The sequence below is a fragment of the Lampetra planeri genome, chromosome 22 (genome assembly GCF_965212315.1).
Source record: "Lampetra planeri chromosome 22, kcLamPlan1.2.h2, whole genome shotgun sequence".
Lineage (NCBI taxonomy): Eukaryota > Metazoa > Chordata > Hyperoartia > Petromyzontiformes > Petromyzontidae > Lampetra > Lampetra planeri.
In genome coordinates, this window is record NC_136128.1 from 7,178,047 (window position 1) to 7,193,447 (window position 15,401).

Below are 15,401 nucleotides of genomic sequence, written 5' to 3' on the forward strand. Positions count from 1 at the left end.
GCCTCGAGTGCGCAATATGAATACGGACCCGAAGTTGACGCTTTATTTGTATAAGCAGAAAAAAGGCATCACCAGCAAGGAAGGGACATTTATAATGAACATCTTGACATTACAGGAAGAAAGAACATCCACCTAACACACGGACAGGCAAAGGCTGGAAAGCTAAGCCGAAATGTGGCAACAATTATCCATAGTCTACGTTTATATCTAATGTGCGTATGTATGTTTAACTTTGTTCGCACCGTACGTAGCCAGTCACGCTAATCGGAGGTGCGGGGGGAAGCACAACAAACTAAACGCAAAAAGCAGTTCTACATAATTTGGTATCTGTGTGAGTCTATGGGTATCTGTGTGGGTATATTTGTCTCTGTGTGAGTCGTTTATGGATCTCTGTGTGTCTGTAGGTCTCTGTGTGAGTCTGTGGGTATCTGTGTGAGTCTATGGATCTCTGTGTGAGTCTATGGGTCTCTGTGTGAGTCCATGGGTCTCTGTGTGAGTCTATGGGTCTCTGTGTGAGTCGTCTATGGATCTCTGTGAGTCTATGGGTCTCTGTGTGAGTCTATGGATCTCTGTGTGAGTCCATGGGTCTCTGTGTGAGTCCATGGGTCTCTGTGTTCAGTTCATTTCATTTATTTGGTATAGCTCTGTGAGCCGTTCGGCTCTTGAATCGGGTGCAACCGCAACAAACAAAAACATGAACAAGAAAACATCTTAAGGTGTGAGTCTATGGGTCTCTGTGTGAGTCTATGGGTGTCTTGTGAGTCGTCTATGGATCTCTGAGTCTATGGGTCTCTGTGTGAGTCTATGTGTCTCTGTGTGTGTCGTCTATGGATCTCTGTGAGTCTATGGGTCTCTGTGTAAGTCTATGGGTCTTTGCGTGGGTCGTCTGTGGGACTCTGTGTGAGTCTGCGTATGTACTGCATGTCGAATTTCTTTCGCGCCGTACGTAGCCAACCGCACTAATCGGAGGTGCGGCGGGAGGGAAGGACGACAGACGAAAAGCAATTCTAAAGAAAAATGAGGTTTTCAAACAAATCTCTTTGGAACTAAGAGCAACATAAATAAACCACCACCACCACCACCGCCCTTCTCCGAAATGAGTGACACGGTCACCCGAGATGGAACTTCCAAACGTCGACGACGAACGTCAGTGGCACGTCGTGACACCTGAACCGCCGCGCTGTGGGTGAAGTATGATTATCAAACACACCCCCCCCACTACCAAAGACAAAGATCCCCCGTATAGCCTTAACAGACCGTTGGGGCAAGTGCTGTTCGCGAGCACCTTTGAAGTCCGGCCAGCACCACGCCCGGCCGCCTTTGTCTCCCCAATGGCGATGTTTAAACACCACGCACCAGGTACTCATTTGAGGGTGAGTCGACCTAGGGGAAGCCCACGACCGCTTCAGATAATCGTCACTGGCGTGAGTGGCCGTGAGCAGGGATCGAACTCGGGTCGCCGGGTTCATCCAGCAGTGGGTCGACAAAGGGCTTGTACATCATTACAGCAACGGAGCGTGACGCAGTGTAAATGCACATCCAGTACCATACACCAATTGGTTACATCCCTTCGTATAAATCCACTGCTAGGCGAAGCCCACGAATTCACGCCATTGTAGGTCATTGGTGTTGCTTTACCATTCTTCACCACGTGAAGTGTGATCAAGGCAAGACTGGTTCGGATCGCTTGCCACTGATGTTAACCGGGAATCATCCGAACTCGGCTTTTCGGGTTCGTACTTCACAGCGCAGTGTGCTAACCACTGCGCCACCGCTCCACACGCATCTCTAATGGAACACGCGTCGTGTATACGTGCACCGATACAAGCAAAGGACATCGTTAACACGCGCAGCGGACACTTATACAGCACGTACAGCTCTTCTATTAGCCCACTGCCGTAAAGGTCGTGGGGGTCAATTGACCATACTTCACCACGCTTCGTCAGTGTCGGTTGGGGAGCTTAGGCGAGGGGCATAGAGGGGCCGTGCATTATTGAACTGCAATAGCATCCACCGCCTCTACAGGCGAAGACAAAGATCGATTGTATTGCCTCAACAGCCTGTTGGGGCAAGTGCTGCTAGCTAACACCTATTAAGGGGGGGGGGCACCACGCGGGGCCGCCTTTGTGTGCCTCGTGGCGATGTGTGCACACGTTTGCACATCGCACTTGGGACTCACGTGCGCGCTCGTTTGAGGCTGAGCGGCAGGATAGGTTCAGCTAAACGCCAACTGGTGTTGGCCGTGAGCGGGAGTCGAACTAGGGTCGCCGGGTTCGGAGAGCAGCGTAGCGCTAACCGCTGCGCCACCGCTCCCCGCAACACACCAACCCACACACACCAACCCACACACACCAACCCACACACACCAACCCACACACACCAACCCACACAATCAATACAACCCATGCCACCACAGCCAAATGGAAGACTCTGGGATTTAAGCTTCTCCAACACGCCACGTACATTTCGATTTAAAGCTTTCGTGACTGCAGGGATTCATCTTCTTGGTTCTTTCGGTAAAGTCACGTAGAAGGGAAATAATAAAATAATAAAAATAAATACAACATAATAAAATAATTCTCTATTTTATTATGTTTTAAATAATTCTCTATTGTATTATGTTTTATTTTAATTATTTTATTATTTCCCTTCTACGTGACTTTACCAAAAGAATCAAGAAGACGCCACGTACAGTCCACACTCGGCTCCCAGCGATTTCTAAACCAAACTACGAAACATGTTTACTTTTTTTACACGCTTTTATTTAACTCTGTTGTTGTTGTCGTATCCTCAAATCTTGTAACTCAATTTTAACCCACTTTCCCAATGTGGTATCGACTGTAATCTTGGTATACTTATGTCATACTGATGACAATACTATATTCTATCATAAAAAATGTATATTTTAAAACCATCTTTTTTATATGTTATGTTTCGGCTTGGGTCTAATTGTCCACGCTCAACTGACGTTGCCTGTAAATCACCACGGCCCCCTTACGTTATGGCAAGCTTCGGGGCCACTTCCTGGAGTCGTGGAGTTCTTCCATTACTCGTACGGTACATTTCATTAAAGCGTGTTTTGAGAAAAAAAAATTATATTACTTATTATACCAACTAAGGCTCACCGAACTTTATAGTTCTTGTTCAAAACCGACATGGCCGCAGATGATAGCCCAACGAAGTGGCTTATCACGTTGAATTTTATAGTAGCCAGATACTCGAAACGCAACGACATTTTTTAATACGGAGGTAAAACCCGGAGGTCCCTGAGAGATATTCGCTCGACCACGGGGAGAGAGAGAGATGCAAACTCGAAATATACAAGCAGGCGCCAGGGTCGGGATCAAGCCTGACGACCTCCTGTATACCAGGCGAGGTAGTTAACATCTTCCCACCGTGGTGCACCTCTTAAGGAGGAGCACGTGGGTGGGCAACGACTCCAATAAGATGAGCAAGTGAAGACTTGCATACCTCTCAACCCGTACGGTTTACCCCGTATTCTTGTTACAGGGAAATTGAATTTTCAGGTCCATACGACGTACAGCCGTTTCAATACGGGCGAAAATTATCTTATTTTTATCTATTTGTTTGTGTTTCTCCCTTGTGATGGGACTTTGTAGGATGAACGTTGAGATTTATAAGGGCACGGGGGTGACCAATAATGTCTGAATTAGTCTGTTAATAAGGTAGGGGCACTGATAAGGGGTTGGCAGGTATGGCAAGCAGAGAGACATTTATTCCTTCCATGTTGCACATGGACACTCCGGCCCTTGTGCATGGCTGCGAGAAATGCGGGCTGACGATATTTAGACTGTGTTGAGAAATAGGCGAGAGCTGCCGTGATCCTGAAGTGAATACTCTCTTGTCTGTATGCGAAAATTCCAGGAAGGACTTGCACCAAAACCCCGTATATACACACACAACACATATAATCACCCCTTAACCACACTGACAATATGAATGACAATAAATGACATTTATTTTCATCAGCAGCTGTTGTGGGTCTCCCACAGGCAATACAAAATGTGCGTTACAAGCAGCCCAAGTGAACACACAACTTTGGTACATTTGCATATTTCACTGCTACGTGTCAACAAATCGTCTCATCACCTGCGCGTGCAGCAGTGATGGGGTAGAACACGTGAGACCTTATTTTGTACTTCTGGCAGCAATAATCATAACCTTGGCCTTAACCACAACACAACGGGAGAACAACACATCAACGCAGTACTCAGAACCATGACAACGGCATGCCACTAACTCTCTTGCACCTTCCGTGTTTTAGATGAGTAGCCTCATTTTGACAGGCAAAATGGATGATTGTCCTAAACATTTTGCAATTATTAAACAACAAAACTATATAACTGGCATATTTTCACTTATCCTTGACGCAGTTTTTTTGTTTCATGTAAAAATGAAATGCATTGCAGATGCTCAAGTGTCAAACTGAGTCAAGTTCAGTTCGCGTAAGACATTACCATTACCCGATTGTCGGGATTAGCAGTAGACGCAGCAGAAGGTAAGACAGGACGCACTCGCAAATGTCTGGGTCGTTTTAGAAAGAAGGAAACAACAAGAACAACATTGATACGGGTACCGTAAATACGAGGCGGCTGGGTAGATGTGCGATGTCACGCAAGGCCGTAGCCATGGAATCAACATTGGGGGGGGGACCAAATCTTCCAGGGGGTCTGGGCCCCCCCCTCCCAGAAAAAAATCTAAATTTGAAAACTAATTTCCTGCCTAAAATATTAAAAAATTCACAAACACATGGGATGGACTTTTTATTTATTTTTTACAATAATGTCTAATAGTGTCTAAAACATTTCTGTTTTTTCTTTTTTCAATGTTCTTGTTTCATTGTATGTAATGGCAGAGATTCCATAATCACAAACATATAAACAGAAATCTATTTTATAGCAATATATTGGGGGGGACATTTTGAGCATATTTGAACACGTTTCCCCCCAATATATATTATAATTATATATATTATAATTACGGTCTTGGTGTCACGCACATACGAATCGAAGTGCTCCACGTTGCCTCGTCTCGCAGACGGTGAACAACTCCGTGCTTTTGTCTCGACGAATACACGTAATGTGCGCGTGTTGTGCTATTATTGGTTTGTGAACAGTGCCGCTGACGCGTTTTTCTCCCCCAGTTACTCGCTAAATCTATTCGGTGGACTGCGTAACACGTACACCCAGTGGCACGTACACAGTGACACCACACCCAGTGACACAAAGACAAAGATCCCCCGTATAGCCTTAACAGACTGTAGGGGCAAGTGCTGTTAGCGAGCACCTATGAAGGCCGGAACGGTACACGAGGGGGTGGGTGGCCAGCACCACGCCCGACCGCCTTTGTCTCCCCAGTGGCGATGTTTACACACCGCACCGGGTACTCATTTCAGGCTGAGTCGACCAGGACTGGTTCAGATAATCGTCACTGGTGGTGTTGGCCGTGAGCGGGAATCGAACCCGGGTCGCCAGGTTCATAGCGCAGCGCGCTAACCGCTGTACTACCGCTCCCCACACACACAGTGTCACACACACAGTAACATACACAGTGACACACACACAGTGACAGTGACACACAGTGACACACACCCAGTGACACACACACAGTGACACACACCCAGTGTCACTACACACAGTGACACACACCCAGTGACACACACACAGTGTCAGACACCCAGTGACACACACACAGTGACATGTAGAATGAGTGGCACGTAGACTGCTTTTTTGTCAAGAATTCAAATCACTGGAACTGTAACCATAGCAACCCCCACCGTAATTCAAGCGATGGAATTCACTCAAATTACCCGAACCTCACTGTGTCGTACCAACTCGAAACGATTCTAGACCATCGTATTATGGAGGTTGTGTTTGGACGCCCGTCTGAGTTGCCCCATGCGAAACGGATTCATTCCCGAGTTAGTCCAAAAGCACAGCTGTTAACCCATCACGGTTTAGCCCCCGTATTCTTCTTACAGGGAAATTTAGTTTTCAGGTCCATACGCCGTGCAGCCGTTTCAATGCGGGCACATGTTTGTGTATTTGTTTGGGTTTCTCTCCCTTGTGATGGGACTTTGTAGGAAGAACGTTGAGAATTATAAGGGGTACGGGGTGACCAATAGGGTCTGAGTTGGTCTGTAATAAGTTAGGGGCACTGATAAGGGGTTGACGTGTATGCCAAAGAGACGTAAATACAAACAACACCAAACGTGGACCCCGAAAACGCCTCGCATGTACACATTTAAACCGAAAAAAAAAAATCTGCATCTTGTCAAGTTTCACAAAATACGGAAAACAATTAACACTTTAAATGATAGCGTTTTACAGTTCACCGCGAAACACCCACACGCACACGAGTCTAGCAAGGCGTGTTGTGTGTTGTGTGTGTTGGGGGGTGTTTAATGTGTTTTGCCGCACGGGTGCGAGTGAGTCGTGAGAGTTTGTGTTGGGTGCGTGCAGGCGCGTAGAGGAGGGGGGTGGGGGTTAAGCGTCGCCTTTAGCACCTCCTGTGCTCGGGGAAGCGGTGGGTGGTAGTGGTGGGGGTAGAGATCAAGGGCCAGGGGGGGTACGGAAGGTGAGTAAGGAGTACTGTAGAACTAGAACGGAGGGGGGGGGGCGCATCAGTGTCGGGTTAAGCTAGTGCGGGGCCTGTAGCATATGTTATAAAGGGGCCCGAAATAAATAAATAAAACACGTAAATATTCAAATACACATTTTTTACTTGCATAGTAGAGTAATTGTATTTTTTCATTTTGATATACAGCCAGATAATACGACAAATCGCTCATCTTAAATACTCGGTCGTTCATAAAAGTTGAAGGCAGTACAGTGCTATAGTCATAGAGCAAGTGCAGAGTCACTGAACCGGAATTGATAGCTTGAAAGCATTTAGCGCGGGGCCCTTGAAAGTGCGGGACCAGTAGCAGGAGATTCCGGCACTGGGTTGCAGTGTGGGGTCGGTAGGCAGGGAACTCGCCCCGTTTGCTTCTTGCAGCAGGGCCAATCGATCTGTTGGCTGCACTTGGGTCTCGCAGCCAACGTTTGGCGCTGACGAATGATTGCCCACGCGTCGTGGCTGGAAGCACTGCAAAAAATTGGGGCCCCAGGTGATGTGCTGTTGATATCATCATTGGTCGTATCGTCAGTGCAATGGTTGGTGCACTCGCACTGAGAACCTGGCCCTCTTGCTGACCGCTTTCAGATGCGCTTCTGCGGCCGTCTGGAACGCTCTTTCCGCACGATATTAGGACGGTACTGGAGCTATGCGCTTTAAAAATCTAGATTTAAAGCTCATTTCTTTAGAACTGCTTTTTTGTGTGTTTAGTTTGTTGTCCTTTCCCCCGCGCCTCCGATTAGCACGGTTGGCTACGTACGGCGCGAAAGAAGTTCAACGTACATACAATAGAATGATACTGTAATACATCTGAGCTTGATTGCCAGCTGTGGCTACCATCAGTGGCGAGTGATACCTGAGCTCTTCACCCCTCCCTCCCCTACTTTTGAGAACCCAAAACAACCGGCGTGGCGAAGTAGGATCAATCAACCCTCATAACCAGCACGACATGGGGAGGCCTCCGTCCAGCAGCGGATTGACGGAGGGGTTTCAAATATTTCCAGGATTTTTCTTCAAGATAGAATGTTGCCACTCTGCTGATCGGATACGCGATATTCGGTGCTCGGTTGCGGTGTTGAAGCATTCTAATTCCTGGTGGCAGACACAAGATATATACACAGGCTTTGTCTAACAGCACCTCAGAATCTTTACCAGAATCAGAAACTGTATTCATCCTGGAGAAATCCGATGAGCTATGAAGCTCTTTTTCACAGATGTCCAGCAGGGGCGTGTAGCAAATGTAGTGAATGACAATGGAATGTATTTAGCCAGGGAATGCTCCACTTAGTCCCAAGGCTCTTCAGTGTCTGCGTAGTCTCATCTGAGTAGATGCTCTCATATTTTATCTCAAAAATGGCAGCAAAAAGCATTGATGGCTGTACTGTTCTGATGAGTCCTAACAAGTTAACCTTGTGGCGGTACCACAGTAACCCCGGCTCTCGCATAATGTCCGTGATGCAGTCATTTGTAGTCTGTTGATGGTCGGCGATGCGGCAATCGACTCGTCTCGACGAGCTGTACACGATGCACTTTTCAAAGTTGCATTTTTCCATAACGGATTTTTTTCATGTTAATGTTTGGCGTTTCGACATCACGGAGTAGCACCACCGATTTCGGATTCATTGGTTGCCCCAGTCGCAGAGTTAAGTACACCCCTGGAAAAAATATTGTCCCAGAAATAAAACATTTAATTGCCTCGGCCTTTCTGTATCATTTGGTACCCCGGGGTACCGCCAAGAGGATCAAATATGAAACCGGTATGCAGCCAACCTGTTCTTTCCGCTGCCTAAATGTTTTTTTAAAATGCCACAATATCAAGCAGGTTTTTCCTTTCAGCTCGTGGTTTTCACAATGCTCTGTGCAGAATGTGTGCGAGCATAATTCTGGACACGTGAAGCATGCTGGGGTTACTGTTGTGCTGTGCTGTTCAATATCATCTCCTTTTTGTTTTCTTCTTGGTTCTTTCGGTAAAGTCACGTAGAAGGGAAGTAATACAATAATAAAAATAAAACACAATATTGTGTTTTATTTTTATTATTTTATTTTATTAAAATAAAACACAATATTGTGTTTTAACACAATATTGTGTTTTATTTTTATTATTTTATTACTTCCCTTCTACGTGACTTTACCGAAAGAACCAAGAAGATGAATCCCTGCAGTCACGAAAGCTTTAAATCGAAATCACCTCCTTTGTAGACCACTGCACGGTGTTACATCGCAAAATGGTCCCTTTTCAAACGCGTGCGTTCCTCGCTTTAAAATCGCGCAACCAAAAAAAAAGAACTCGCGTGCGAAACATTACACTTACGAGGAAATCTATTCCCTCGCTACAGTAATCATCAATACATATATGCGCGAAACAACGCGTGATGAGGGAACTTACAGCGGGCGATTTCTGTACTCTGTGTTATCGAATTGCTTCATGTTCCCTCGAGACCGCGGTGGTGGTTCTTACAAGGCTCGATGGTGCCACTTGGGCAGAAAAAGTGGATTCATCTTGATTTGAAGCTTTCGTGACTGCAAGGATTCATATTCTTAGGTTTTTTCGGTAAAGTCACGTAGGTAAAAATTTAAAATTTATAAAAGTAAAATAAAAATAAAATCACGACGTTTCGGAGGCAACACAAGCTTCCGTCTTCAGGTGGAACCGTCACCGCACGATAACTTGATACAGCTATCGTGCTGTGACGGTTCCACCTGAAGACGGAAGCTTGTGTTGCCTCCGAAACGTCGTGATTTTTATTGTATTTGTATTTTACTTTTATTAATTTAAATGTTTTACCTACGTGACTTTACCGAAAAAACCTAAGAATATGGATTCATCTTGCCTCAATATTTAAGAGAAGAAAATTCTTCAATCAAATTATCCCCTCCTGCTGCCACTAACAACCGAGTGAGCTGGATGGACCAAATCCACCAAACTCCCTCGTTTATAATCTTTCTCACGTTCTGATGTCCACTCGGCCTATACAATGTGCACTCGCCAATGGCGTCAATGTCACCACGATAACTGCTGGCCACATTCCCGCTTTGCGAGGCCCTGCCAGCCACGATGAAGTTCACAATCATCTCTAGTATTTCCCCCAACCCCCCCCAAACCCACCGCATCGCCAAAGCAGAGTTATAATATCAAAGAGCTTCTAATGTTTGCACTCAAATAGAGAGGGCGCACCTGCCCTGGCATATTAGCAATGGTCACCTGCTGCGTGCCTCAGGCGAGCGTGGCCGCAGCTGTATTTGCATCTGTGTTTGCATTCATCCACAGAGACAGAAACACAGCGTGTGCACGACAGCGAGCGCTAGAAATACTGGGTCATCATCTCGCGGCTATTTCCGAGCACGTGGAGTTGATAATCGAGCTGTTTGTTGTATGTATACGCGTGGGTCACTCAGCGTTGGACAATGTGCTTTTTTATTTTGAAAATAACAACAAAGTCAACTCATTTCTTGTCGATAGCGCCGCCTTAAAAATTGTAATAATAGCAGGCGACGTTTCAAGCAATGGCCCTTCTTCGTAGCATATAACAATGTTTTACTTTTTTGTTTAGAAGGACCATTACCCGAAACGTCACGTATATATTTTTATTTTTAAGTCCTTGTTATTTACAAATGTGTTGAGTTGTGTCGTTAATTGTGCGTGTGCACCACTGCCAATGCAGCAGCAGCATCACCAAATAATTTGTTTAACATTTTGTAGATTATTCTGACAATTGCATGCATCTACTGCCATGCACGTGAAGTGTGTGTGTGTATATACTCAACATGTTGTTTTTTAAAGGAAGATCTGTCAAAATACAAGGTGCAGGGTACAATGTTTTTAGATTTAAAGAATTGGGTACAACATTCAAAAAATTGTCAACATTTAATGTCTGTGCTTGGCCAAAATAAAAACATAAGATACTTATAAAAATATAAAATATTATAATTAACTTATATTTTTTCAGTAATAATAATGTACAGACCTTTGTCAACCTACTGTTGAGGGAAGGCCTCATCACACCATGTCAATCATGGGGGTTGTTTGACCATACTTCACCACGCTGGTCAGTATGATTTGTTAAAACTGACCCACGGGACCACTTCAGATATCACTTGCCACTGATGTCAACTGTGGCCATAAATCGAACTCAACATACACCGGGTTCGTAGGTGCAGTGCGCTAACTTCTACTGATCCACCCCGCGATCCCGCTCAACAAAAAGTACCATATACGTTGCTGAATGATAATTGTAAAATATTCGTTGAATATTAAACATTTACACACAAAGAGACGGAGACACACGGTACCCACAAAAGAGCAATCATTTTAAGGCGTTTATTAAAACTGAAATATATTTTGGCTGATAAATACATCGAGGCATCTCAAAAATATATCAACTTCATCTTCTTGGTTCTTTCGGTAAAGTCACGTAGAAGGGAAATAATACAATAATAAAAATAAAACATAATAAAATAATTCTCACGACGTTTCGGCCACAACGCAAGCAGCCGTCCTCAGGTGAAGAACAGGTCTGTCAGACGCTGTCTCCCCGACAGACCTGGCCTTCACCTGAGGACGGCTGCTTGCGTTGTGGCCGAAACGTCGTGAGAATTATTTTATTATGTTTTATTTTTATTATTGTATTGCTTCCCTTCTACGTGACTTTACCGAAAGATCCAAGAAGATGAATCCCTGCAGTCACGAAAGCTTTAAATCGAAATAGATCAACTTGCTCGCGACAAGAACAAAAACATTGACTTCAATTCTCAATCCTGATACTTTCCGCACATATTGGCCTTCACAGACACGCACGCACACACACTTGACTTCTTCGAACTTTTCAAAGGGAACAGAAGCAACAATGAAGCGTGTCCACAAACAAAACAGGTAAAGCGATCCACGCGCGGGGGGGAGAGGAGGGGTGGAGAGAGTTTATTGTCCGCGATCACTTCTCGGGGTCAGCTGGGGTCAGCCGGCCCAGCGAGTTGCCACCCCACCGCATGAAAGGCATTCCGCTGAGTTGACCTGAACCCTGGAGAATCCACGCCAACCGATCCAATCCGCTCCGGTTACCTGTTACCGATGGCCTTCGGTTTTTTTTGGTGTTTTTAGCGTGCACGTCTTGCCCATCGCAGCAGTGTATACGTTTCGTGAAATTGCGAGTGTGTGTGTGGGGGGGGGTAGTGTAGCGGTTAGCGCCAGTGCCGGATTAAACTAGTGCGGGGCCTGTAGCATTATGTTATAAAGGGGGCCCTAAATTTAAATAAATATATATTTAAACACGTACATTTTTTACTTTCATAGTAAAACAATTGTTTTTTTCATTTGCTATACAGCCTGATAATACGACAAATCGCTAACCTTAAACACCCAGTCGTTCGTAAAAGTGGAAGGCAGTATAGTACTATAGTAATAGAGCAAGTGCAGAATCACTGAACCGGAATTGATAGCTTGAAAGCATTTTGCGCGGGGCCCTTGAAAGTGCGGGACCCGTAGCTACTACATATGTTAGCTACTTGTGCTACTGGAATAATCCGGCACTGGTTAGCACGCTGTACTACGAACCCGGCCACCAGAGTTCGTTTCCCGCTCACGGCCAACGCCAGCGACGATGATGTGAATCGGTTCTGGGCCTCCCCTAAGTCGACTCAGCCTCAAATGAGTACCTGGTGCGGGGGTGTAAAACATCGCCACTGGGGCGTTGGCCGCCCACCCCCTCGTGAGCCGTGCCGGCCTACACTGGTGCTCACTAACAGAACTTGCCCCAACAGTCTGTTACAGGCTATACAGGGGAGCTTTGTCTTTGTGTAAATAAGTGTATTTGTGTGTGTGTGTGTGGAGCGGGTGGTCTGACGGTTAGCGCGCTGCGTTACGAACCCGGCGACCAGAATTCGATTCCCGCTCACGGCCGACACCAGCGATGATTATCTGAACTGATTCTGGGCCTCCTCTAGGTTGACTTAGCCTCAAAATAAGTACCTGGTGCTGTGTGTGAACACAGCCACTGGGCGTGGTGCTGGCCACCTACCTACTTATGCACCGGACCGCCCTTCATAGGTGCTCGCTAACCGCACTTTCCCAAAAAATGTTGAGGCTAAAGGGGGGATCTTTGTCTTTGTGTGTGTGCCACAGATGCCCGTCTCTCAATCTTTGCGACCACCTTGCTCATTCTATTCCTATGTAAGAGTTGGAGCCATATCAGTCGCTATACCGATTCAATGGCCTGTTAATAAGACGGGGAAATGCTCATTAGAAATCAGCGGGGTATCTATAAGTGGCTCAGCCTGTGTATTTATAAAGGAGTGTATTGGTAGCTTTTGGAGGAGCGGTTTCGCGTAGTGACCTAAGTTTGAGTCCCGGCCACGGCTAACATCAGTGTTGATGTGTGAACCTGTCCTGGGTTCCGCCCCTTCACCAACTCACACTGGCCAGCATGGTGAAGTATGGCAAAAAAATATCCACGACCAAAGAGTCTTTTATTCAGCAATGAATTGACAAAAGGTGTGAAAATTATAATTTATTATAATAATTATCTGAGACAGAATAAGTGTCTACATGTCATTCAATCATCATTGTCATCATCATTATCATCATCATTATCAACTATTTAAAGCAGGTGAGAGAGCCCATTAAGACGAAATGTATCTTTTCCAATGCAGACCTGGGTAACGGATCAGAATCAGAATCTTTATATATCCCGGAGAAAATCCGATGATCTCCGAAGCTCTTTTTCACAGACGTCCAGTCGGGATGGGTGCACATCTAAAGCAATAGTTCAAACATCGTCAGCAACCCCCAAATAAAAACGCAACGTGCAACAACTAGCATCCGTGTTAAATGATAACGTATAACTGAAATTAAATTACGATCCGTTCTATGCGACACAGGGCACAGTTCAAAAGCACTTGATATCGGGATATCAGTCTAGCTAAGTAAAGGATTGCTGCTCGATCAATCTAAGACATGGCTAACACCCCCTTTCATCCCATTCCAAATGGCTATCCCCAACCTCCCCCCACCTCTTTCTCTCCTCGCTACCTCTTCCCTATCTCATCCCAGGCCACGTCGGGAAACGCCAGCAGCCAAGCCAATGACCTTCACGACAGCTCCTTCTGGTAAGAACCCCGGCTGCACCTCTGCTTGAGCACGGTACGGCGACGAACGGTGCGAAGCAAGTCAAGCGCACGTACGGTGGACGTACGAGGTGACCATCTTCTTGGTTCTTTCGGTAAAGTCACGTAGAAGGAAAATAATAAAATAATTCTCACGACGTTTCGGCCACAACGCAAGCAGCCGTCCTCAGGTGACCTGTTCTTCACCTGAGGACGGCTGCTTGCGTTGTGGCCGAAACGTCGTGAGAATTATTTTATTATGTTTTATTTTCATTATTTTATTATTTCCCTTCTACGTGACTTTACCGAAAGAACCAAGAAGATGAATCCCTGCAGTCACGAAAGCTTTGGTACGAGGTGACGTCGCCAAAATAATGCCAACCCGTAGTTTGCTTTTCCTCGGTCACCTTTATGTCAATGAAACTGATGCAAAGAAAGAAGTTGAATGTTAACGTCGCGAAAAGTCATGCCCCTCTTACACCGCACAGCCCAGAACAAGACCACCCCACCCCGTCAGATTTCTATTTGTTAAGCCCGTGGAAAGATATTGTATTTGCTCCACGGGCCGCACTTTGACAACGAGTACAACACACGAAAACAACTCAACACATTCCTCAATAACACTGTGGCTTTAAAAGGGGGGAAGATATCAGAGGCGACGCATCAGGCAATGGCCAATCTTCATCGCACAACACACAGTGCGGTGAAACTTGGCCCATTGTATACTTTTCCCTTTATAGCACAAGTGTTATTCACGAATGTGTTGAGGTTTTGTGCTTGGTAATGTGTGCTTGTGCACCGCTGCCGACGCAGCATCACCACCGAATAATGAGTTTACTTCCGTAACGAGATGCCGATTGCACTTGGTTACACGATGCTGATGTTTTTTGTTGCCGCGATGGAATGCTATCCCTGGTTGCAAGTTGGATGCAAGTAAATCGAAAGAGGCAAACCGTGTCGAAAGACGGTCAAATGTCCCCGATATTGGCTTGGACACCCACAACTCTGTTGTCAGTTCAATGAAAAGTTATTGGGTTCAAATAAAATAATACAAATATTTTGAGGTCTCTTTCAGACATCATGTGCTCTCTGCACTGGTAGGATGCTCAAATAGCAGGCCAACTAATACACCACCCACCCAATCACACCACCCACCCACTCACACCACCCACTCACTCACACCACCCACTCACTCACACCACTCACTCACACCACCCATTCACTCACACCACCCAATCACACCATTCACTCACGAAACCACCACCAACTCACTCAACCCACTCACACCACTCACTCACTCACCCCACTAACTCACACCACTCACTCACACCACTCACCCCACTAACTCACACCACCCACTCACCCCACCCACTCACTCACACCACCCACTCACCCACACCACTTACTCACCCCACTCACTCACTCACCCTACCCACTCACACCACCCACTCACACCACCCACTCACACCACCCACTCACACCACCCACTCACACCACCCACTCACGCACCTTAGCGCAGTTTTCTCTCCGTGGGCTAAAATGCAACACTGCCACCATATAATGTTCTAACTTCACACACACACACACAATTCAATTCGTTGGTATGCTTTGCGAGCGTGAAGAATCCAACCGGATTGATGCATCACTCCGTGCCTTTATTATTAGCAGAT

The 15,401-nt window shown here is 45.9% G+C and overlaps 1 protein-coding gene across 1 annotated transcript in view; it reads left to right on the top strand.

The window, feature by feature from the left end:
• Positions 1–13,582: 13,582 nt before the first annotated feature.
• The window catches only part of LOC144725111 (protein phosphatase EYA1-like), a 63,273-nt gene continuing 61,454 nt past the window's right edge, over positions 13,583–15,401 (top strand). The window contains exon 1 of the mRNA XM_078604582.1: positions 13,583–13,734. Within this exon, the coding sequence (XP_078460708.1) occupies positions 13,583–13,734 (152 nt within the window). The remainder of the gene's footprint in view (positions 13,735–15,401) is intronic.